At 39.9% G+C, this 26,721-nt stretch overlaps 1 protein-coding gene across 26 annotated transcripts in view; it reads left to right on the top strand.

Moving 5' to 3' along the window:
• Positions 1-26,721, top strand: part of PHF21A (PHD finger protein 21A) — a 192,356-nt gene that overhangs the window by 120,688 nt on the left and 44,947 nt on the right. For all 26 annotated transcript variants that reach the window (XM_027562545.1, XM_027562553.1, XM_027562544.1 and 23 more), the window contains one exon: positions 25,198-25,398. In XM_027562545.1, coding sequence (XP_027418346.1) covers positions 25,198-25,398 — 201 coding nt within the window. The remainder of the gene's footprint in view (positions 1-25,197; positions 25,399-26,721) is intronic.

Genomic DNA, 26,721 nt, shown 5'->3' on the forward strand with positions numbered 1-26,721 from the left:
AGCTGTGATCATCCTAGATCAGATCAGATCAGATCAGTCGCTCAGTCGTGTCCGACTCTTTGCGACCCCATGAATCGCAGCACGCCAGACCTCCCTGTCCAACACCAACTCCTGGAGTTCACTGAGACTCACATCCATCGAGTCAGTGATGCCATCCAGCCATCTCATCCTCTGTCATCCCCTTGTCCTCCTGCCCCCAATCCCTCCCAGCATCAGAGTCTTTTCCAGTGAGTCAACTCTTCGCATGAGGTGGCCAAAGTACTGGAGTTTCAGCTTTAGCATCATTCCTTCCAAGGAATTCCCAGGGCTGATCTCCTTCAGAATGGACTGGTTGGGTCTCCTTGCAGTCCAAGGGACTCTCAAGAGTCTTCTCCAACACCACAGTTCAAAAGCATCAATTCTTCGGTGCTCAGCCTTCTTCACAGTCCAACTGTCACATCCATACATGACCACTGGAAAAACCATAGCCTTGACTAGACGGACCTTTGTTGGCAAAGTAATGTCTCTGCTTTTGAATATGCTCTCTAGGTTGGTCATAACTTTCCTTCCAAGGAGTGAGTGTCTTTTAATTTCATGGCTGCAGTCACCATCTGCAGTGATTTTGGAGCCCAGAAAAATAAAGTCTGACACTGTTTACACTGTTTCCCCATCTATTTCCCATGAAGTGATGGGACCAGATGCCATGATCTTCGTTTTCTGAATGTTGAGCTTTAAGCCAACTTTTTCACTCTCCACTTTCACTTTCATCAAGAGGCTTTTTAGTTCCTCTTCACTTTCTGCCATAAGGGTGGTGTCATCAGCATATCTGAGGTTATTGATATTTCTCCCGGCAATCTTGATTCCAGCTTGTGTTTCTTTCAGTCCAGCGTTTCTCATGATGTACTCTGCATAGAAGTTAAATAAGCAGGGTGACAATATACAGCCTTGACGTGGTCATCCTAGACAGCATATTAAAAAGCAGAGACATTACTTTGCCAACAAAGGTCCATCTAGTCAAAGCTATGGTTTATCCAGTAGTCATGTATGGATGTGCGAGTTGGACTATAAAGAAAGCTGAGCGCCGAAGAATTGATGCTTTTGAACTGTTGGAGAAGACTCTTGAGAGTCCCTTGGACTGCAAGGAGATCCAACCTGTCCATCCTAAAAGAAATCAATCCTGAATATTCATTGGAAGGACTGATACTTTTTTCCAGTATTTTGACCACCTGATGCAAAAAATGGACTCATGGAAAAAACCCTGATGCTGTGAAAAATTGAAGGAGGAGGAGAAAGGGATGACAGAGGATGAGATGGTTGGATGGCATCACTGACTCAATGGACATGAGTTTGAGTAAACTCCGGGAGTTGTTGATGGACAGCGAAGTCTGGCATGCTGCAGGCTATGGGGTCACAAAGAGTCGGACATGACTGAGTGACTGAACTGAACTGAATATTCAAGTGGAGTAATGACCAGAGTCATATAGATGGGATGAAAGGGAAGCCAGCATCCTGGCTGGTAATGTGTTTTAGCCTTCAACCCAAGCTCTTCCCTCGTACAGTACATCAGGTACAACGTTCTCAGGGCTATTTTTGTTTAAATGGAACTCTTTGTATACAGATTTTTCTTTTCAAAACAATAAGCATCTTAGTTTTTAAAAGATTCTACTGAGGGACTTGTTCTGGTTCTGGTTTTACAGCCTTCTTTTACTTCAGAATTTTCAAAAATAATTTTAAATGGGTCTGTGCCATTTAGGGGAGAAGAACAAAGCCCAGAGACGAACTTATCTGATATTGCCAAGTCCAAAAGAGTTGAAACAATAGTTTTCAAACTTGCATACAATGTTTACAGCAGGTACATATTTACTAAAGTAATGCATTCTGTTTAAATCCACTTTATTTGACCTGTGTTTTAGGTAGAAATGTACCATCAGTCTACTTATTGTTGTAAATAAGTTTTTTTAAGGGGAGACTTCTGTTACTACAAGTGTGTGATTTTGGCTTTGGGGAAGAAGGTACCTGAATAAAGGTGTTAAGTAGCCCTTGGAAGCTGTTGGAGTCAGGGTGGGAGGGTGGGACTCAACACCCTGAAATATGTGCAAAATATGTGTGTATAAATTCTAGTACTTATGACATTTTTGGAGGTGAGGACCATAATTCTTCATTATGATATTAAGGTTTTAAAAATGTTGCCCCACTGGTAAGATACATGATCTAAAGCAGATCACTTACTAGGATTGAATATAAAGCATTTCCTTTTTCTCCTGAAATGAAGAGGGCCACATGTGAATACCTTTTTTTTTTAGGACAGTACTTTTAAAAGCTAGAAGTGTTTGCTGAGGAATCATAATTTATAAACAGAAAGAAATCCAATAGATTACTCTTGCATTCTACTGGAAAGTTAAATTTCACAGATTATAGTAAGTACAAGTTACAAATTAGTTCCTTTCTGAAAAACATTAGCCATTCCACAATTATTTTGAGGTCTGAGTAACCTAGTTATGAAAGCCAAATATAGAAACAGATCTTGAGGATGAAGGAAAGGAAAAAGTTGCTCCAAGGAGCTCAACTTACCATTAAAGCCCAGCCAGTGTGCCAGACTGTAATGATTTAAATCACTAATGAAATTCATGTTGTTTGAGAGGAATTTTTTTAAACATTAAGTGAGGTAGTAATTTTCCAGTAGTCAAATTTAATGAAAACATTTACTCATGTAAATTGGAGCTTTATTTTTGTATATTAGTTTTGCCACTTTATTTGTTTTTACTAAAAATAGCCACTCTTTCTCTTATATTCCTCCATGAAATCTTTCAGAGCCACATCTAGAAATGGCATCATTTTGCCGTAAGTATTTTGTTTTCTCCCCCATCTAGTTTTTATGAAGTAGTGCTAACTCTGCCTTAATTTGATTTGGCATCCCTGCGACTGAACATTTGTAAGTATCTTGTATTATGGCCCATCTGGGTTGTCATAGAAACCAAAGACCTCCATCCTCTTCCCTCTAGTTAAAAATGGAATGCAAACGGGGCTTCAAAGTGACGTTTTTCTAGTACGAGTGACAGCCCTGTGAAGTGCAGAACAGAAAGGTTTCTTATTGGTTTTATTCTCCCATGGCCTATCTTACCAGTTAACTCTGATGCATGCAGTTTTTCTCTTGAAAATCTGGCAAGATACTAATGGAATTTTTAAAATGTCAGCATCAGGGGGAAAGAAAGAATACCGCTAATCCCCTTCCTGCTCTTTTCTTATACAGAAATGCAGTGTTAGCTAGCAGTGTTTTTGTTTTCTTCCCGGTGTTATTAGCTGCTCTGTTGAAGCTGTGGGACACGTGGCAGAAGCACTGATAGTCACCACAACTGTGGCTTTCATTATTTGGTCTTGTTATTTATTTCTCAGGTCAGGTGAATGTGGTTTTATCTCATTAAAACCTACAAGCCCATTGGTTAAGTACATGGCAGTAATTCATTGGAATAGAAGTTCATTGATATGGAAGTTTGAATGGCCATATCATTAGGCATTCTAAAACATTGTAGAGACCTGATTCTAAAATCTTAATTCTAAAACACTGCCCCATTTCCACTACCCTGGTAGTTACAGAATCCTTGACTTTGATGATTTTTCAACTTCCACATCCCCCGTCAGGTTCCCTCCCAGGGCAATACATGACTTCTGTGGAGTTTCTGCTGTTAAAGTAGCTAAGTTATTAATAAGTTCCAGGGTGCTATTTCATTTGTGTTAGCAAAATGTCTGGGTTTGATGGTTAAGATTTGTTGAACTATTGATGTGGCATTACTCCAAGTTTAGAGTGTAAATTCTTGTTTTAACATAGATTTTTAATTTAGAAAATGACACAAATAGTGACCTCTGACTATGAAAGAAATAATGAAAAACTGACCTGTAAGTTTATATTCTAATAGAAATGTTCCAAAGGATTGGAACACAGTCTAAAATCATTAGACTGTTACAGTTGCTGAGTTTTGGGTCAGTTTTAAATCTACTGTTTTTCAATAGGAAAACATTTAAGTCTTTAACATCTACAATTTGACTGTTAGCTAATTGAGGTAATTGAGTATTTTCTTTAGTCCCACATTTCAACTGTAGTCATTTTCAGCAGTGAGTTCAGAAGCATTATGCATATTTTCATATCTTGGTGAAAGAAGACCCTGCAACTCCCAGTGGAGTATAAGTAAGAGGTAGGATTTGTTTGCTGTTAAATCTAAAGGTAGGAGGATATAGTTTCCAAATAATACTGTATTCCTTGGCGTTTATTATAGAAGTGAATAGCTTGTTTCCATAGCATAGCGCAGGGAATGATGTAGCAGTTCTTTATGCTAGACATGTTGCTTTCTTCTGTAGTTTGCTGTCTTCACCTATAATTTGACTGGTACTATTTTGTTTTGCAAGTATCATGCAGTTGAAAGGGTTGACATACTGGCCTCAACACTCCAGTCAGTGTAAAAATTAGAATCCTCTCTAGATTATTTCCATTTATCAGTGTCTTAAAAAAAAAAAGGACTAAGAATGTTGGTAGTTGTTTAGTAGAAGTCATATTGCTGCCAGTCTTGTAGGAAGCTGTGACTTTGCACGGAGGAATGGGGCAGATATTTCTCTTCACCACTGCTGTAACTCATCCTTAGGAGAAAAATTAAGATGTTTGTGTACATTAGAGACAGTAGTACCTTGAACAAAATGAAACATGATGGATTTCTCACCCATTAAGGACACAGAAATTCTCAGGAAGGTATCAGTGTCTCTCATTCCTGTGCTTTGTCATCCCCAGATATCTATTGCTAATAAGCAGCATAATATTTGGTTCTCTCAAGTCTGTGTTTTCAGGTCTATTTCTACACATCACTGACATAGTTTCATGTCCTCTAACAACCAATCTAGTAACTTTTCAGCTCCTTCAGAATTATACATGTTTTGGTCTGCTACATATACATTTAAAAAATTTCCTTTCTAAAAATAGACCTGCATTTCCAAGTGCATTTGTTGGAAACAAGATAGATTAATTCTACATTTTATTCACAAAGAACAGTCTTCTCAAATTCTTTACATAAATCAAACACTAGCATCTAAACTTGTAGTACTGTATTTCTCCAAGGTAAATCTTTTCGTTGTTATTGATAGCCCATGTTTAATTGTTTTTGTCTCAAGAAAGCCGTTTGGATTGTCACTGCTCAAAATGTACACTCCCAGGTTTGACTTTCTTACTTGTACTGACCATTTTCTCTCTGCTTTGTTCACATATTTTTAAAAATCTTCCAGTAATTTTCCTTGTTAATCTATAAGAAATGTTATAGCTGTTTTACACACACATCTTCTATTTTCTGAAATAGCTACATAAATTTCGTAAAGAATTTAATATTATGCCACAAAATCTAATACTGTACTACCTACTTTGTAAGTATATTCAATAAATAATGTCATCAAACCTTGACTACCTATTATAGACCTAACATCCTTTTAAATCTAAGATGAAAGCATGATTAGCAAAATGCATGCAAAATAGCAAGCAAATTGGTAGTTGTGGATTTCAGAGGATGTTCTGAGAACCTTTTCTAATGCTGCTTTAAATTTGTGTGTTAATCACACAGAGAAACCTATCTCTGGATAAGTTGCCAATCTTTAAAACAAAGAAGACCCAGAATGGTTTGTATTTGTATTTCATGCTCTTGGCCTCTGGGATTCAGTAATCTTTTTAGCCTCTCCACAGTCGTACGTGTATATTTCTGGGTGGCAGGCTGATTGCTGCTGATGGTACTGAAATGTTTGATAGGAGCAAACCTGTGTTACCACCTTCCTCGTGAGCCCAGTGTTCAGAGATGACCTGTTTGCACATGGGCCTGTGGTGTATCATTTTTTGGTACAAGAGCAGTAGAATAAGGTCTGACTCTAGTTGATTGAAGTGGTAGTTTTAGATTCCGATAAGAGGACCAATTGCTGGTGAGGGAGGTTGAAATTGCAGAATGAGTTTGCAGCATGAGGCAGATCTGCCCAGCAGCAGGTTGATTTGCACCGTGAGACGAGCTGCACACATAAACAGATGGCCCAACAATGAGTCAGAGGAACAGAGTCTGAGCAGGTAGATTGGCTTTTGCCTAATTCTTGACATGGTTATAGAGAGTGGTTAATGTCTACCACTTTTAAAACTGAAAAATAAGTACTTGGGGAAAGAAATTCCACTCATTAGGAAATGAAAAATATGCATATTAGGCAGAAGAGAAACCTGACTGTCGCTGGATCTGGACATTGAAACCCAACATTTTCCGGAGCTGCTTCCTATAGGCATGGGCTGGCTTTATCTTTTGGCATTTGGTCATTCAGCATCAGTATGCTGAATACTTCAGCATGTAATATTTAGCAAGAATATCTTAAAATTATGTCTTTGATACTGGGTTTCAAAGAATTATGAACTATTTAGTTGCAAGCACAAGTCTGATACTTGGGCTGAGAAAAGCATTTTTTAAAAAGGATACCATGGTGTTAAGTGGCCTGCAGATATGCAAGTAATGTGTTTGTAATGGTATTAAGCAAAAGAAAAATATTAATGGAAAAATCCTTCAGTTTCAAATGTAAAGCATAGAAAAAAAAGTGTAGCGGAACGCCCGGATCCAATCATCCATCTTCAGACTATGAACGCAAACAATCATTTCTCTGCCAGATACTTTCAGAAGTACTAAGAATCTGATTAATTTTCAAAAACAAGGTCTTGCTGTAGTTTATACCTCCAGACAAAGTGTTTTAAATGTAACATTTGATGAAGAATATGCTGTACCTCTGAATTCTTATACTTTAATCTTCTGATTGTCAGATTACACTTACCATAGACCAATACCTTAGTGCATAAGTTTGCCAAAGAAAGAGAGTTAGTAGTGAGCAGCATTGTCAGGGTACCTGTGCCCTTCTTGAGATCACTGTGGTTAGGGAATATACCCAGAAACACAAGCTACAATGATGGAAACGTTATTCTGAAATGTTGTGGGGGCTGTGGATGCCATTGGTTAGGGCAAAGGTACAAATTTTGGCTTCTTTTGTTTCCCCAATAATTGGGAGCTTCCCTCATCGCTCAGCCGGTAAAGAATCTGCCTGCAGTGCAGGAGACCTGGGTTCAATTCCTGTATCAGGAAAATCCCTGGAGAAGGAAATGGCAACCCACTCCAGTATTCTTGCCTGGAGAATTCCATGGACAGAGGCTACTTACCATCCATGGGGTCACAAAGAGTTGGACATGATTGAGTGACTAAATGATGATTCACGATTAACTGCACCAGCCCCTATTTCCCAGACTGGCTCAAGCACGTAATACCTGGTCTTTGCTAGGGTAGGAAGAGCACTAATCTACCTCTGTACGTATTGAAAGAAGCATTCGGGGTGCTGCATAAAAAACTGCAGGAGAATGCATTATTAATGGGATAGGTCTCGGTCTCTGTCTCTCTGTCTTCAGAAAAGGGAAAAGGGAAATCACTTACGTGTGCATTGTCAAGAAGGATAAAGATTGACTTAGTGCTAGTTCTTAATGAATTTTTTTAATGAGTTACTGAGAGATACCTAAAGAGAAATACTTAAGTGAGTAAATTATGGTCACAATAGGCAGCTTGTAGTCACCATTGTGATCTAATTGTAAGACAGATCGCCCAGTAATTGTGTCACCCTGCAAGCTTTAGTTTATCGAGCCCATTTCTTATAGGGTGCCACATTATCCAAGATTAGAAAAATAGTAATAAACTTGGGGTTTTAATATTATCAGAAGATTTTGAATCACTTTTGGTTTGAATGAGCTCCCATCATCTGTTTGCTGGTTCCAAGACTTTACGATTTTGGTTTGTTTTTGCTACACATGTATAATTGAGCTGAATGTGTGTGCCAGTAAGTAGAGGAGCTGCGGACCCGCGTTCAGCTTCTGCTTAAGTCTGCAGTATTAAAGTGTTCCTTTTGTTGCATGTGCTGGTCTTGCAGACTCTGTAGAGCCTTATCAAATGCCGCCAGTTGGTGCTGCGGGTATGAAAGCACAGGGGAGCTCTCATGTGGAAGGTTAATGGAGTGTAATTATAAAGAAAAATGAACTGCTTAACTACTCTCTCTCTCTCTACCTGCACCAAGAGTGACAAGTGCTCTGATCTTTTATAAACCCTGGAGCAGAGGTTTAACCATCTAAAATTATGACGGTATAGCTGTCACACACACAAACACCCCATGACGTGTAGGTACGACCCCCGTGTAGGAGCGATTCCTTCCTGTTACAGGAAGTCTCGGGAAAGGAGTACCTTCAACCACCAAGAAAAGCTGCTTGTTAAACATTGGACTTTCATGTCACTTCTTCTTTTCCACTCAATATGTTCCGTTTTCTTTTCCTGAAGATGCTTTCCCCCTTCTGATTAGTGGCAAGGCTGACAGCCTGCGCACGAGTAGGTCCATGCCACTGTATCCATCAGACGACAGATACCCTCGCTTTCTCCAGGCAGGTCTGTCGTGCTTGCCCTCACCACTGTCCTTAAATCAACTACGTCCTTCCAAAGGGGATGGAAACGGCTGTCTCCTCTCATTCTCGTCTGAATAGAGGAGGCTGTAGGAAGCCTGGGTGCCGTCTGATGGGTCTTTGTCCTGGGATGTCCGTATATCAGTGACTGTTAGGCACATTTCTGTGGGCTTGCCATGGAGTTAGATCTTAGGTCCTTTGGATGAAAATATCACAGGAAATGTTTACAAAGGAAAATGACAGCTGGGAGGTACAAGGACAGAAAAGGACCAAGGAGACATTCAAAGGGTGTGATTAATGGACAAATCTGTGTTACTCGTATGTCACGTTGCCGGTGAATATAGCGAATCCGTCCTGCTGCTGGAACATCTGAAGGGTAAGCGGAGCTGGATTATAGAGCTGGGTTGATTGAGTGCTTTTGCCAGCTCAGCACAGAGTTGAAATAAGGTGTTGCAGAATGATGTCACAACAACAAAACCCCTGACATCTTGTTCTTACCGAGTCTAAAACATTACCACTCCTGGCGAGGCTCTGCTGCCTACTGAGATAAGTAAATTCAGCATCACATACATTAGGCCTGTGGAGACTAAGCAGAAGTGATGGCTGTGTCACTTGCACAGCAGTCTTATTGACTGAGCCCTGGTCTTGCATGGCGGGTTGGGGAGGGGCGGCCAGGATTCCTAGTAGCACCTCTGAAAGCAGGGAGGCTGATTGGAAAACCTCTCTGTTTGGTTTGTAGTGTTATTTCTCCAGCCCCTTTGCATATGGATTTTGATCATCTGTGCTTTATTTTAAAAGCAAAATAGTTGTATAGTTTAAATGGCAGTAGGATAAATCTGTTAGTGAATAAAAATTTTAAACCTAGCTTGATATTAGTGGCTGGTGTGTAAAGTTTGCTGTGATTTACTCCCTTAAATTCTGGAACCCAGTGTTTTACCCAGTATATATGTTGCCAGGCTTCACAGGTGGCACTAGTGGTTAAAGAACCCGTCTGCCAATGCAGGAAATGTAAGAGACGCAGGTTTAATCCCTGGGTTTGGAAGATCCCCTGGCGGAAGGCACAGCAGCCTACTCCGGTATTTTTGCCTGGAGAAACCCACGGACAAAGGAGCCTGGCGAGCCGTGGTTCATAGGGTTGCAAACAGTTGGGCAGAACTGAAGCAACTTAGCACACAAGCACATACATGTTGCCAACATCCATTAGTGAAAGTCACTCAGTCGTGTCTAACTCTTGGCAATCTCATGGACTTTACAGTCCATGGAATTCTCCAGGCCAGAATACTGGAGTGGGGAGCCTTTCCCTTCTCCAGGAGATCTTCCCAGTCCAGGAATCGAACCCTGGTCTCCTGCATTGCAGGTGGATTCTTTACCAGCTGAGCCACAAGGGAAGCCCATTATGTTTATTAAATTGAAGTCATTGCTCCAGAATTAAAGTTTTTGGCTTGAGGTATAAGGTTAGCAACAGTATCTTAGAATTGTCCATCGTACTCCATAGGTGAAGGAAGCACGTCATTCTTGTCGGATTGTTCATCATGTATCCCTCCTCAGCTGCCAGAGGGAATATCTTTGATGACAGACGGAATTACAGTCTTCTGGCCTTTTGGAGCAAGTTATCCAGGACATCTCAGTCCCTTTAAGAACATTCCCAGCTCTTTTGATGCTCAGAGCCTATAGGAAGTTTTTCTAAGAAGGGTCACTCTCTGTGCAGTTTGCTCCAGACCCACCTGTGCTATCCATGCCTCGTCTCTGACCGCCCCATCTCCCACCTTGACTGTATCCTCGGGCGCCTCTCCAGCTTGGCCCTTCAGGTTGTTGTGCAGGCTCTCCTTCTTCCTCGGCTTTCATGGCCTGTCTTTTGTTTCCTGGCAGTTACTCTATCTAGAGACTGATGCCCAGCAGAGGACGTTTCTCGCCCTGGCTGATCTCCCCACACCAGTTTTAGACAGTCCAGTATCTAAACGATACTCCACTTTTAGACAGTCCACTTGGATGTCACCCAGCCTCCTGTCAACCCCAGAAGGACTGGCTCAGACAAACGAGCTTCAGCTCTTTGTTCAGTGAACAGAGCTTCATTCAGACTAGTTTTCTAGGGGAGAGGAAGTCCATATTCTAGTGCCCTTTTTACTATGAAGTAACTGCATAACTTTTGGCTAGTCATCAATCACCTCAGTGTCCCTGTCTAATCAAAGACAGTTGTCTTAATTCACCCCACAGAGTAGTGAGAATCTTATTTGATAAGAGGGTATGAGAATTTACAAAGTGCTGTATGAACGTATGATTGCTTAAGCTAAAAGAAGCACACCATTAGGGAAATATTTGTGAAAATGGAATCACTTTTCATTTAGGGTTCACTCAGAAAGTAAGATTCTTGAAAAATTATTAATGAATACATATGTTTATAACATGGATTCCTTTTTTTTAATCATGTAAACTAAATGATTTTGAAAAATCTGGAGTACTCAGAAATGAGAGCCAGTTAAGTATAGGAGATGTTTCTGGTGTTGTGGTCGGATTCCAGGTCTGATGATTGCATTTTGCTTACTGTAATTCCCTGGGCAGCTTCAACAAGGTGGTTTTCATTTTTCTGACCTCTGCAGTGTGGCTGTTTAAACAGCTGCTTTCTTCAGTCCTAGAGACAGCTGCGGTTCAGTGGTAGAGAAACTGATTCCAGCTCCATTCTTACATTGGTGTTACATGATGGGGCGGAGGGTAAATTGTCTACAAAGTACTTGAAGCTGTTTGGATAAAATTGGCACAATTATGGAACATATTATTACAAATTTTTTGTTCTTTTATAGTTCGTGTATTGTTGTCTGTTTCTCTTAAGATATTTTTCTCAGTACCCATTTATCACTTGCTTTTATGTCTGCGCTTCTTCCCACTGAAGTCTCAACCCAGCCATTTAACAATGATAAATAAGATTTTGATTAACAGGAAAGCTATTTGAATTTTGGGTTTATCTGAAATTCTTTTGACTTACCTTTTGCTGTTGAAAAATTTCCTAAGTGATGACTGATCCCTTTCCTAGTAACTATAGTTCAGTGAATGTAATTACTGTCTAAAAGTTGAACACTGGTAACACATGGGCTTAATCTAAGTAACAAAGATATTTTAACAGTGTTAAAAGGAATTCTTGTATTAGGGCTTTTAGACAGGTCATTCCCTCTCCAGTTGACTATAGTCCCCAACACTCTCTATTATCTCATAGCTGGCCTGCTTCATTCACATGCATTACCTGTTTGACCCTTGTTCATGTGAGTGTTTAATCCTTGAATGAAACTATTCTTTAATGATTTAGCCTCTTTGTAGTGTGTCAGATCATCATTGTGAGTGTTACTAGTTTTCTGTGTACTGTGCTTATATAGAGGTGAAAAGTAAAGATCACGAGATTGTATTCTTGCCATTTAGAGATTGACAGATTTATAAACAGAAGAAAATATTGAATACTGAGTGGAGAAACTGAGACCAAGATCAGGTAAATAACTTACCCAAGGTCACAAACAAATTGTATATTAATAGATGTGAGAACTTCAGGTCCTTACCAGCAAGTAAAATAATGTGGTGAGAGGAAAGATAGAAATTAGGTATCAGGAACTAAAACTTTTAAGTCTGACTCTGCCCCTAACTTGAGACCTAGGTCCAGTCCCTTAGATGCTCAGAGCCTTACTGTCTTACCTGGCAGGTAATAGCTGTTTGATACTATTGTTGTTGTTTTTATTGTAATCACTCACATTCAGTTCAGTTCAGTCACTCAGTCGTGTCCGACTCTTTGTGACCCCATGAATCACAGCACGCCAGGCCTCCCCGTCCATCACCAACTCCCAGAGTTCACCCAGACTCAAGTCCATCAAGTCAGTGATGCCATCCAGCCATCTCATCCTCTGTCATCCCCTTGTCCTCCTGCCCCCAATCCCTCCCAGCATCAGAGTCTTTTCCAGTGAGTCAACTCTTCACATGAGGTGGCCAAAGTACTGGAATTTCAGCTTTAGCATTATTCCTTCCAAAGAATTCCCAGGGCTGATCTCCTTCAGAATGGACTGGTTGGATCTCCTTGCAGTCCAAGGGACTCTAAAGAGTCTTCTCCAACACCACAGTTCAAAAGCATCAATTCTTCGGCACTCAGCTTTCTTCACAGTCCAGCTTTCACATCCATACATGACCACTGGAAAAACCATAGCCTTGACTAGACGGACCTTTGTTGGCAAAGTAATGTCTCTGCTTTCGAATATGCTATCTAGGTTGGTCAAAACTGTCCTTCCAAGGAGTAAGCATCTTTTAATTTCATGGCTGCAGTCAACATCTGCAGTGATTTTGGAGCCCCAGAAAATAAAGTCTGACACTGTTTCCACTGTTTCCCTATCTATTTCCCATGAAGTGATGGGACCAGATGCCATGATCTTCGTTTTCTGAATGTTGAGCTTTAAGCCAACCTTTTCACTCTCCACTTTCACTTTCATCAAGAGGCTTTTTAGTTCCTCTTCACTTTCTGCCATTACATTGTATCTAAAAATCAAGAGACTACTGTGGTATATTCAGACAATGGAATATTATATATGGGGATAAAAAGACATGGAAAACCAATATGTATTACTAAGTGAAAGAAGCCAGTTTGTAAAGGCTACCTACTGTATGATTGCAACAGATGACATTCTGGAAAAGCCTAAATTATGGAGACAGTAAAATGATCAGTGGATGCCAAGGGTTGAGGGGTGCAGAGTTAGAGCACAGAGGATTTTTAGGCAATGAAACTATTCCATATGATATTACAATAGTGGATACATTATTATATATTTGTCAAAACTCATAGAACGTACAACATTAAGAGTGAACGCTAAACCCTCCTACACCGTTGGTGAGAATGTCTGGTACAGCCACTATGGTGAACAGAATGGTAGTTTCTCAAAAAACTAAAAATAGAGCTGCCATTGTTGTTCAGTAGCTCAGTGGTGTCCAACTCTTTGCGACCCTATGGACTGCAGCACACCAGGCTTCTGTGTCCTTCACCATCTTCCGGAGCTTGCTCAAACTCATGTATATCGAGTTGGTGATGCCATCCAACCATCTCATCCTCTGTTGTCTCCTTCTCCTGCCTTCTATCTTTCCCAGCATCAGGGTCTTTTCTAATGAGTCGGCTCTTCGCATCAGGTGGCCAAAGTATTGGAGCTTCAGCTGTAGCATCAGTCCTTCCAATGAATATTCAGGATTGATTTCCTTTAGGATTGACTGGTTTGATCTCCTTGCAGTCCAAATGGTTTTCAAGAGTCTTCTCCAACACCACAGTTCAGAAGCATCAGTTCTTTGGCACTCAGCCTTCTTTATGGTCTAACTCTCACATCCATACATGACTACTGGAAAAACCATAGCTTTGACTAAGCTGACCTTTGTTGGCAAACTAGTATCTCTGCTTTTTAATATGCTGTCTAGGTTTGTCATAGCTTTTCTTCCAGGGAGCAAGTGTCTTTTAATTGCATGGCTATAATCACCATCTGCAGTGATTTTGGAGCCCAAGAAAATAAAGTCTGTCACTGTTTGCATTGTTTCCCCATCTATATGCCATGAAGTGATGGGACTGGAATGCCGTGATATTCGTTTTTTGAATGTTGAGTTTTAAGCCAACTTTTTCACTCTCCTGTTTCAAGAGGCTCTGTAGTTCCTCTTTACTTTCTGCCATAAGGGTGGTGTCATCTGCATATCTGAGGTGTTTGATATTTCTCCCAGCAGTCTTGAGCTTCATGCAGCCCAACGTTTCGCATGATGTACTCTGCATATAAGTTAAATAAGCAGGGTGACAGTATACAGCCTTGATGTACTTTTTTTCCAATTCAGAACCAGTTTGTTGTCCCATGTACGGTTCTGTTGATTCTTGACCTGCATACGGGTTTCTCAGGAGGCACGTAAGTTGGTGTGGTATTCCCATCTCTGTAAGAATTTTCCTCAGTTTGTTGTCATCCACACAGTCAAAGGCTTTAGCTTAGTCAATGAAGCAGAAGTAGATGTTTTTCTGGAATTTTCTTGCTTTTCTTGTGATCCAGTGGATATTGGCAGTTTGATCTCTGCTTCATCTGCCTTTTCTAATTCCAGCTTGAATATCTGGAAGTTCATGATTCATGTACTGTTGAAGCCTAGCTTGGAGAATTTTGAGCATTTCTTTGCTAGCATGTGAAATGAGTGCAGTTGTACAGTAGTTTGAACATCCTTTGGCGTAGCCCTTCTTTGGGATTGTAATGAAAACTACCTATGATTGGAATGAGAGCTAGCATATGATTCAGCATCCCACTCCTGGACAGATACCTGGAGAAAACTCTGATTTGAAAAGATCCATGCACCCCATGTCCATAGCAGCACCATTTACATTATGCAAAAAGACATGGAAGCAATGTAGATGTCCACTGAGAGATGAATGTTTAAAGAGTGGTGTGTATATATACTCAGCCATAAAAAAGAGTGAATATATGATTTGCAGCAACATGGATGGACCTAGAAATCATCATACTAAGTGAAGTCAGACAGAGACAAGTACATGATACCACTTATGTGTGGAATCTAAAATATGACACAATGAACTTATTCACAAAGCAGAAACAGACTCGCAGACATGGAGAACAAACTTAGGATTACCAAAGGGGAGAGGCAGGGATCAATTAGAGTCTGAGATTAGCAGATACGGACTACTGCGTATAAAACAGATAAACAGCAGGTCCTGCTGTAGAGCACGGGTAACTGCAGTCGGTGTCTTACGATAACCTACGATGGAAAAGAATGTGTGTATATAACTGAATTACTTTCCTGTACACCAGAAACTAACACAGCATTGTAAATCAACTATACTTCAATTTTAATAAAAAGTGAACTCTGGTATAAGCTGTGAATTTGGGGTGATAATGATTTATCAGTATAGGTTCATCAGTTTTAACAAATGTACCATTCTGATGGGACTGTTGATATAGGAGGCTATGGGTAGGGGAGCAGGTAATATATATGGGAATTCTCTGTATTTTCCACTCAGTTTTACTGTGAAGTTAAAATTGCTTTAAAAATTAGGTCTGTCACTGATACAGAGAGCAAACTAGTGGTTACCAGTGGGAGGACGGAAGAGGAAGGGGCAGTATAGGGGTGGGAATTAAGAGGTACAAACTATTAGGTATAAAATAAGCTGCAAGGATATATTGTATAGCACAGGGAAGATAGCACATATTTTGTAATAACTATAAATGGAATATACTCTCTAAAAATTGTGAACCACTATATCGTACACCTATAACTTATATAATATTGTGTATCAAGTATACTTTAGTAAAAAATTCAATAAATTAAAAAATGTAAATGAAACGACAATTAAAAATTAAGTCTATTTAAAGAAAAATAAAGGAAGACTTCTTGGCAGTCCAGGGGTTAAGAAAAACAAAGAGAGACTTCCTTGGCAGTCCAGTGGTTAAAAAATTGTATTTTCATATCCAGCTTGTCAGGCCCTTCCACTGCTGGGCGTGAGGGTTCCATCCCTCACCAGGGAACTGAGATCCCACAAGCTGCACGGTGCAAACAAAAAAAGATTTAAAAATAAAATCAAACAGCAACAGCAAAAACAAATGGAGAGACGCGTCTTGTGTTTAGTGAAATGTCCTCTTCTCTTTTGACCCTCACTATCTTGTTGGATGTGGAAACTGGAGAACAGTATGGTAAAGAGTGAGCCACACCTTCAGGACTAAAAAGTATGCTAACAGAAGATAAAACAACAAATCATTTTTACTGTGGCCATACCATCTTTTCTAAAAATTAGAATTATGTGCTTGCGTGTGTGTGTGTGTGTGTGTGTGTGTGTGTGTGTGTGTAAAGACTTTAAATACTTGTGTAGAGATTTGTGGATTGGATTTAGTCATTTTCATAGCTTGTGAAAAATGTTTTTCTTCATACTTAAGACTTAATACAAATCAAAATTTCTTAACGAAATGCTTTGTTCATGCTTTTCTTCTGTATTGCTAAATGTCTCTCTTTCTAATTAAAATTTCTAGTACTGACCGTTTAAAACAAAGAAAAACCAAACCTGCTGTGAAATTCTGAAGGATGAGTTCAGGTTTCTTCCTTCTCTGTTGCAGAAAACTCAGACTAAATACAGAGTAATGCAAATCGTTCTTTGTCACGTGTCTTGTAAGATCCAATCCCTTGAAGTTAACTACCCCTCATCTTGGCAGCCTACATAGGTGATAGAATTGCTTCCTCTGTTGTTTCATGCGGGGTCTTGTCAGAAAGTATATTTATAAACTGTTCATTTTCTTCTTTAAGTGATTATAATAAATAGTGGTAAAATACTGAAGCTGAACACTTTGAAATTAAGAGATATTCATTTAGCAGCTTTGGAATCTTTTAATCTGTGTGATTATGCTATTATGGTAGATGATAAAAAATATGCTGTTCAGGTTGTACTTTCATCAAATACTTACCAATGAGAAATATCAGTGTTTAGTGATTTATAAGCCCTACTTTTGTTTCAGTGTGAGGAAAGCGTTACATTTCATCAGAAATATTTTATACCTGATATATCCTGCCTGACACAGTATAGTATTCTAATACTCTTCTCTTTTTATCTCATTTAAGAAAAAAGCTGCAAAACTGAGGATCGTGAAAAGATATCCTCATCCTTGGGATTGATTGATCTGTGACTCAGGGCGCGTATTCTGCTCAGAATTTGGTCAGATAGTCTGTAATGTTTGCCCCTCCTAGAATCTGATTCTGTCGTACGTTTCTGTGAAAACAAGGCTTCCTGCATTATCTCAAATTGTACCCAGGGCTTGAGTCACCAAAACAGTCTGTTGTTATCTGAGCAGTATTCTGTAAAATAATAGAGGTTTTTGGTTTTGTTCTTCCTTTTCCTTCCCCCCATTTTAGGATCATTATTGTGCTTAAATTGTATTTTCATATCCAACTTGTCAGGGACAGCTACTGTGCAGCCATTTCCAATCATACTTCTTTTGTGAGGAGAACCATAGCAGCTTCAGGGCAGAGCAGTGAGAGGATTTCTATAGTGTATGGGACAACTCTGACATTAACAAGGCAGAGCTGCCTTTAAAGTTGTGGGGTAGAGCCGTGGAACGGTGAAGGACAGGCTGGTGGTGCGTGCAGGTTTGTAACAGACAGTTACAGAGGGCCACGCGTTGTACTGAACTGGAGCTTAATTTACAGATTAATAGCCTGTGTGTCATATCTCACTGTGGTACAAACACAATGATTCAGGCACTTTTTTTATATTAGCAAGCAGCTAAATTGTACAGATTATAAATGGTTCTTACAGGTTTTTTTCTGCTGTTCGCATTACTGTATCTAGGGTCTTTGCTGGGTCAGGTTACATTTAAATTGGACATCTATTTTATGTATTCAGAATATGGCCCTGAACCACTAATAGAGGTAGAAGAATCTGGGCTGTACGGATTTCTGCACAGGAAAATATTCTTTACTGTGTTTGATTTCTGAGATAAAAGGGCAACAGGTAGCATTCTCTTTCTGAATCCTGTACTTTGTTTGGTGATTCTCATTTTTTAAGAAAATAACATAGTTTGAACAAGCATAAAATGTTTGGCTAGATGTTAAAAATAAAATGATTGAAAGATAATTGACATTGAAAAGAAAAATCACATTTAATTAGTGGTTGCTCTGAGCTTAAAACTCATGCTAGAGAAATTGTATTATTCATTGGTTATCATCTCTGCTTTTCACATTGCCCTTGACAATTTCCTAAGCACTCCCCAGCATTTATTCATTTGATCCTCAGCATTTTTCTGGAGCAGGCAGGACAGTATAGTTTAGTACGTCAAAGAAACGTAGAGAACTTAAATGCAAGCTAACTGGGTTCTGATTTTGGCTTCCTTCCTCTTTTATTATGGATAAATATATTATAACTACCATTCCCAGCGCGCAGTGCTCTTTTTTAGTCTCTCTCTTTGTTGATACTGTTTTGTCCCAGCATCTGGGTGTGTTACATATTGAAACACTGTAGTTCTCCAGGGACTGTTCTCTCTTGAGTAAACAGCTACACTCTTTCTTGTTTGATGCAAATTAAAGATAAGTTCTCAGGTTCCTATTAGAAGGGTTCATAGATTTAGACAAAGTTTGACTATAGTTGTCTTGGCAGTCTTTTATAGTCCTGCGTAAGGAGTTGGGGGAAGGTGGGGTTGAGTTTACCTATTAGAGCGTGAATGAACTATTATAAGAAAAAAAGTAAACTGCATTTCAATCAGGCTGTCAAATAAAAGATGTAATCCCCAATGGAAATGAGATATAAACCCCATTGATACGAATAAAAGGTCTAATCTCCTGTAGGGATGAATGTAAAATCTATTGTTGTAAATATCTGTGTGTGTGTGTGTGTGTGTGTTAAAGCAAGAATAAACCCCAAAGAATATTTTTTAATTAAAAAAGCCAAAGTCTAATCATTATCATGACATATGCATTCTCTACCATCTGTTAAGCATCCATGTAGAGAATTTTGAACTTTACAGGAAAAAACCCTGATAATTCCAACTGCTGCTGTTCCTTAATTCATCTAAATTGTACTGTACAAATTCTGTGACCCCTTGCAGAACTGTAAAATATCTGTGTTCCCAACTCTCTAAGACCAAACAAATCCGCTTTAGTAGACAATATACACAGTTCATGTATTAGATGAGGTATAGATACTATGTGGCCAAACAGGTAGTGTTTCTCAAGAATATATTCCTTTTAAAAGAGGCTTGTAAGGTTAGATGCTATTTGTCTAATTCTAATGCTGAAACTGAATGACAGAGTGTTTGGGGGAAACCTCCTAGTGCCTTACAAAATGAATGAAATGTAATTATTTTTATCTGAGTATATATAAATATATATTTAAATACATGTGTGTATTTTATCTATCCATCCATATTTTCCTTTTGGCTGGTCTGTGCAGTTTACTGGATCTTGGTTCCACAACCAGGGATTGAACCTAGGTCCCAGTGGTAAAGGCCTGAGTCCTACCGGCTGGACCACCGAGGAATTCCCCTAAGTATGTTTTTGTAAATGCTGCCTCCAATATTCCTCCTTCTGCTCCCCTGTCTGAATTCTATTCTGCGTGTCTCCCCTGAACATTCCCTCTAATAACTTCAGTATGTATCTTCCCATTAAATTTCAGTTTTAACATCAAGAAGGAACTTATTTTGAGTTTATTGCTTCTTTTCCTTTTTTTGTTGTTGTTCTTGATAAAATGGTGGAATCGTCACTTAATTTTCTATTTCCTTTAAATAGCATGTAGCTTTTACTCTGGATTGTAATTTTGTCATTGATGTTATGCCAGTAACATACCGTGTTCTTTAGAGAATAATTACATGGCAGCATTCTGAAGACTCATCTGATCTTTCTACCTTTTCACTGTTATTGAGTATTGGTGTTGCTTATAAATACAGTTGATTAATTCTCAGTTGGACAGTAGAAAGGGTTCTTTTCTCTTTCTAAATTCTGAGTTTATTAGCAAATGTAAATTTCTCCATGTTAGTTTTTCTGCACACAAAAAACTTAGTAACCTGTTTTCATTTGTGCAGTTGGTAAGTGTGAAGACCTGGAAATTTTTTCATTGCATTTTAGGTATGAAGATGGGTAAAGTTTTTCTCTTGATTTTCTGGATTTGTGAAAAGTTACATGTCTCTATCAGTTTTTGGTATGAAGAGGCAGGGCTATATTTTCTGATTGTGCGGTTGATCAGGGAGGAAAAAAGATGAAGTTTTAAGGGAATGCTGTGTGAGAAGATGTTTGAGTGGGTGTAGCCCTCTCATAACTGTACACGAACAGGTAACGCTGAGTGAAACACAAGTGAGCTGAGCGACTGTGTGGAAAAACAGAGCCTTGAAGCACAGTGTCCAGTTGTGGAGGGCAGTGCTTGTGTCTGGAGTTGCTCTTGAGTGAGGCTTTCTGAAATTTGTGTAAGGGTTTGATGGGAATAAATTTGTGGCTTGAGTGGAAGAGTAGGCTGATCTTCCACCGTTCCATCTCCCTTGTGTGTTGACAAAGGCCATGGCACTTGGAGTGACTGACTTACATAGCAGAAAAATGAGCCCAATTTTCTGTTGAATTGACCTATAAACTTCTGTGTTTTTCCTTGGGGTCTGTCTTGCTCTCATGTGAGCACGTTGATAGTATTACGGAATGTCACAATATTTATCACAGTGACTACCTGTCTCAGAAACTGTGACTTCACGTGTCAGGGACTCTGAACGCTTCTGCCTGAACAAGCCCTGGTGAAACCTAGTGATGCGAGTGTCAAGGGAATCGGAGGCGTGGAATCACATGCTGGGTTTCTGGAGCACTTCTTGACAGATGAATTGAAGGGGGCAGTACTAGCCATTCTGGATGTCTGGCACACTGGCCTGTTGTTTATAGAAAATGTATTAAGGAGAGAAGATAGCACATTGTTCACTTTTTCTCTCTCCTTTCTGCCTTCACTCTTTCCAGCTTTTCCTTTTCCAGTTCTTTTGTCCTTCTTCTCCTCCCTCCTTTTTGCTGCTGCTGCTGCTGCTGTGTCGCTTCAGTCGTGTCCGACTCTGTGCGACCCCATAGACGGCAGGCCACCAGGCTCCGCCGTCCCTGGGATTCTCCAGGCAAGAATCCTGGAGTGGATTGCCATTTCCTTCTCCAATGCATGGAAGTGAAAAGTGAAAGTGAAGTCGCTCAGTCATGTCCGACTCTTAGTGACCCCATGGAGTACAGCCCATCAGGCTCCTCCATCCATGGGATTTTCCAGGCAAGAGTACTGGAGTGGGGTGCCATTGCCGTCCTTTTTAGCTCTCATTAACTTGTTTTTTGTTGTTGTTCAGTTGGTAAGTCGTGTCCAACTCTTTGCAGCCCCATGGACTGCAGCACGACAGACTTCCCTGTCCCTCACTATCTCCTGGAGTTTACTCAAATTCATGTCCACTGAGTCGGTGATGCTATCTAACCATCTCATCCTCTGCTGTCCCCTTCTTTGGCCTTCGGTCTTTCCCAGCATTTAGTAAGTGACAAATAGCCAGTTTGTGAGACTTTGCCTTTTCTCGAAGCTTCAGGATAATGTTTCAAGATAATTAGCAATGTTTAAGTTGAATATATGTGAATAACATTGAAAATATCTAGTTGCTTATACCAGTATAACCTTCATCCATGACCAGCAGAAGTCATGATTTCTTTGTTTAAAACACACAATAGCAAGAGTGTATAGGCTCACTGCCTGTGAAGATGAGAGACTACTTACTTAAGAACTTTGTTTGACACCACAGGCTAAGACTTACGAAACACTGTAGCTCTATTCCCTCACTGCCACCCAGAACTGGTACAGGCCTAGATCAGGGTCTTACTGGAGTTAATGTGATTACTGTTATTTGCCAGAAGCTACAAGACTGAACTAGAACAAACCTGGATGTGGAACCTAGAAGAGCCAACTACTGCACAGGGCAGCTCTCCTTTATTCAGTTCAGTTCAGTTCAGTTCAGTCGCATCTGACTCTGCAACTCCATGAATTGCAGCACTCCAGGCCTCCCTGTCCATCACCAACTCCCGGAGTTCATTCAGACTCACGTCCATCGAGTCGGTGGTGCCATCCAGCCATCTCATCCTCTGTTGTCCCCTTGTCCTCCTGCCCCCAATCCCTCCCAGCATCAGAGTCTTTTCCAATGAGTCAGCTCTTTGCATGAGGCGGCCCAAGTACTGGAATTTCAGCTTCAGCATCATTGCTTCCAAAGAACACCCAGGACTGATCTCCTTTAGGATGGACTGATTGGATCTTGCAGTCCAAGGGACTCTCAAGAGTCTTCTCCAACACCACAGTTCAAAAGCATCAATTCTTCGGTGCTCAGGCTTCTTCACAGCTCAACTCTCACATCCATACATGACCACTGGAAAAACCATAGCCTTGACTAGATGGACCTTTGTTGGCAAAGTAATGTCTCTGCTTTTGAATATGCCATCTAGGTTGGTCATAACTTTCCTTCCAAGGAGTAAGCGTCTTTTAATTTCATGGCTGGCCCTTAAAGAGTGTGCATAGTGTCTGTGCTCATAAGAAGGAGCACCTCCACTCCAGAACTCATCTAACTTTAGATCATTGGTTTTCAGAATGCAGTGAATAGGAGTTTGACATAACGAATCAACCTGAACCTTGCTTTAAAAAAAAAAAAATCCATAGACATGCACAACTATATGCTGGATATTCTTCTCATCTTCTGGTGAACACAGCAAGGACTGCCAGGGCAATGCATTTCTGAGCGGCTCTCTGAAATATGCTAGCTAGCGCCTTCTTTCAAAGGAAGCATTACACAGCTCATGTGATCTGACCTGTGTCCAGTCTGCACAGCTCTCTATTCTTTCTTTCTTTCCCTCTTCTCAAGGACTAATAAGTTTGCAGGTGTTAGGCTCCCACTTCCCCTCCCCTCTTTGTTTCAGGCCCCGGGGGAGGGACAGTTGTAAATGCTTGGTGACTCACTGACTCCCACGGTCCTGATTCTGGTTCTGATTGGTCGTCACCTTGCTCTAGCCATATGGCTGCAGAGTACTCTAGCCTGCGTCCCTTTCTTGTTCTTTCCCCTACTGTTCCCTTCTGTTGTACAAAACAAGAGGAGTGGGTTCCGAGCTTTGTCTCTTGCTTCTAGTTTAACCCGGTTAGGCAGTAAGTGGAAGAGCACAGTGTATTTCCCAAGGATGGCTGGAGAGGAGAAAAACACCCTTTCCTTTTGTGCCTAGTATAGTAATGATTTAGTTTCCGGTGCTGTTTTTGTTCAAAGTCTGTTTTTTGGCGGATACCACATTTATGTTTGTATTGTTTCTCCTCCTCCCCCTGATCTAAGCTGGAGGTTTGTTTTTGTTTTGGTAAAGACTCTCTAGTCCCTTTCTTCAGCTGCTGGTGCTGCACTTTAACTAGTTTGTTAATATGTTTAATTAATGCTGATTAATATGTTGGGGAGGGGGACTGAAAGCAGCTCTAAATAATTATTTAATTGTTGCATGTCTAAATGTTGTGGTAGTCACCAAGTAATAAAATCTACATGTGATGCTCAGAATTATCCATAGCACCACTGCTATTACTCCCATTCTCTTAAACTATATCCATTCCATTGCTCTGCCTTCTGTATTTGAGAAATAGGATTTTGAAGACTTGAAAGTTATTTTTATAAGAATTTTGTATTTTTATTAATTTTCATTTTCGTATTTTGCAGATGGGTTTCTGGAAATACTTTGAACTCTGCATCTTTCTTTTTTCTTTTTAATGTTTTAACTTCTCAGAGAGGCAGTGCTGGCAGAGTGTGAAGTACAGCCTACTCCCCCTTCACCAGCCTTTATACGATATTTTCATTACCTAAAAAGAATCAGTAAAAAAAAAAAAAAAATTTTTTTTTTGTCAAGAATGTATTTTGTATTGGCTTAACATTAAAAAAAAATTTATTTTGTAAATATCTTAATGTTCAAGTAGGTTAAACACATAACCTGCAGGTTTGGCTTCTTTAGAGAGTATTTTGTAGTGAAGTTGGTTAGAGTCATAAGCAGGAATGTGAAAATCAGCCTGGCCCTTATGGTTTCACTTAACCCCTCATTTAGCGATCTTTATTTACTTCTTCTTCTCTATTTAAAATCTATATTAGAAAATAGCAACCTGCTTTTGTCAGAAGTAACAAACCTCAGCTGGTGAACTCACCTCAAAAGCGTAAATGAGGAGCACTGCTTAGACTTTCTTCCAGCCATTAGGGCCGGAGAGTCAGAGCCCAAGGCAGGCCCCAAACGGTCAGTGTACTTTCTCTGAGCCATTTGCCAGTCTTCAGTTCCACCGCTCCACACGCCATGTGAAGAGACATTCACTTGGCCATGTAGTTCTAGATGCAAAGTTTAGTTGCAAATGAAGTTAAGTCTGCGCCTCCGTGAAGTGTCACTTTGTTGAAATGTAGTATTATAGTAATGAAAGTTTCTGAACATACCATTTTCTTTGATTTCAGTAAAGTCAGGGAAACAAATTTATCTGAAAATTTCATCCCATATACTCAAAACCCTACTCTGCCTAAACAAAGTTTTCATAATCCTGTTACATGAGGTACCTGTTTCAGTAATTTAAAGTCTCTGTTGTGTATATCACATGGTGCTGGGATCAAGGTTTCTTAAAGTCTGTTTAATGTTTTAAAGTGGGGTACATACATGATGTTTGTTTGATTAATAAAAATTACTATGACTGGTATCTATGTTATCAGATGCAAAAGAAAAAAAATGACTAACAATGTACACCACTAATAATTCTGAGTACTTTACATGAGGCGTTTTGGTACTTGTAAGAGTCTTAAGGTTATTGTCAATTACCTCATTTTACAGAACAGGAAATTGAAGCACAGATAGGTTATGTGACTTGACCAATGTCATATAACTGGTAAGTAGCAGAACTGAAATTTGAATTGAGGCAGTGTGTCTCCAGAATCATGTGTTTACTACTACTTTAAACTGTCCTTCCAGTCCGGCACACCAAGTAATAAGAGCCAAGGAGTCTCAGCTCTGCTGTGTGCCCTCCCCTAGCTTTTCTTCTCATCTGTGGCTCAGCTTCCCTTTATATATGAAGTGTGTCTTATGCCATGGGTTTCTTCTCAGTTGTCTTATCTGTTATCTAAATTTTAGATGTAACCAGTTTTAGATTTAGCTGGTTCCAGAAAAGTTGTCAGGGGCATATAATTGCTGCCTATTTCTCTACAGCTGATAGAACAATATTCTAATAGATTTTATTCTTTTTTGTCCTCATTTGGTAGAAAAGAGTAGTTGAACAGCTACGGAAGAACCTGATAGTAAAGCAAGAACAACCAGACAAGTTCCAAATACAGCCATTGCCACAGTCTGAAAACAAACTACAAACAGCACAGCAGCAGCCACTGCAGCAGCTACAGCAGCAGCAGCACCACCACCACCACGCGCAGGCGGCTGCGTCCTCCCCCGGCCTGACCGCACCGCAGGTATGCGTGTGGACCGGCACCCCGCGCTTCATGCCGTGGGCTGAGTTGTCACTGGTCACGGAGAGCTAGGTCCTGTTTCAGCCTGCACTAGCAAGCTGAACTAGCACTGAGCAGAAGTTCTTTTGGTTACTTTTTTATACTGTGTCTGGGATAACAATCACTTGGAATTCATCGGCAGAAAGAAATAACATTACCAAAGAGTAAAAGTTAAAATGATTTCCCATGTGTCCAAAGAAGGGGAAAAGGTAATCAAAGAAAAGTCATGTCTCTGTATTAGAGCAGAATTAAAGTCTTATTTTGAATTTCTGAAAGTGTTTATTTACACTTGTTCTAAATGTCTCTGTGACTTGACATCCTCAAGAATGGTTTTTCTGGAATGCTTAGCAGTTGGTGTGGAAATATTCCAGGATCAATGCCCATGGGACCAGTAGAAAGAGGCATTTAGAAGGTGATATATTTCATAGAAATGAAATATTCACTTCCAAGTTCATATTCATCTCATATGAGAATATGTATTTGTTCTCATACAGTGAAGGAAATCTGAAATGGAAGCTACAAGTCAAAAATAGTGCTGAGGAGTGGAAAGCTTAAGAACATTCTAATTGGTGTAGCTGTGCAAATAAATGATTTTACTGAAAAAGGCATTTATACTACCACATAATGTAAGAATATTAAGGCATTCAGGACACACAGAAAAGGATGTATTTAGAAATGATTCAATTAAGAGAAGTAATCAAGCTTGATCTCCACACTCTTATATGTAGTGTGGGCATACCTTTTAAATTGGGACTCTTCAGCAGTGGCTCCTGGTCTTTGGAGGTCACAGACTCCTCTGAGACTCTGTGAAGCCATGGATTTCCTCCCCGGAAAAATACACATTCACACCTAATACAGTCATTTTTGCACATGGTTTCAAGGATTTGGGGATCTTCTGAAACCTAAGCATAGACACCGCTCACCCACCAACACCATCTCCACCATATCTTTATATGTAGAGCAAAAGAGTATAGTTTACTTGGTTAGTCACTGTTTATGTACAGTTGGACTGGTTCATACACAATATTTTGCAAATGCAAAAAAATACTTATAAAAATACTGAAGATACATTTGACAGAGGTTGTAACGTTATACTGGCACTCTCCTAAGGGCTTTACATGTACAATGTGCACAGTCCTCACCCCAGCCCTCCTAGGACAGTATTATTATTATTATCTCTGATTTCTAGAGAAGAAAACTAAGGCATAGAGAAATTAGTAATTGCCTAAAATCATGTGAATGTTACGTGGTAGAGCAAAGATTTGAACCCAGACATTCTGACTGAAA

This window comes from Bos indicus x Bos taurus, chromosome 15 (assembly GCF_003369695.1).
Source record: "Bos indicus x Bos taurus breed Angus x Brahman F1 hybrid chromosome 15, Bos_hybrid_MaternalHap_v2.0, whole genome shotgun sequence".
Classification (NCBI taxonomy): Eukaryota; Metazoa; Chordata; class Mammalia; order Artiodactyla; family Bovidae; genus Bos; species Bos indicus x Bos taurus.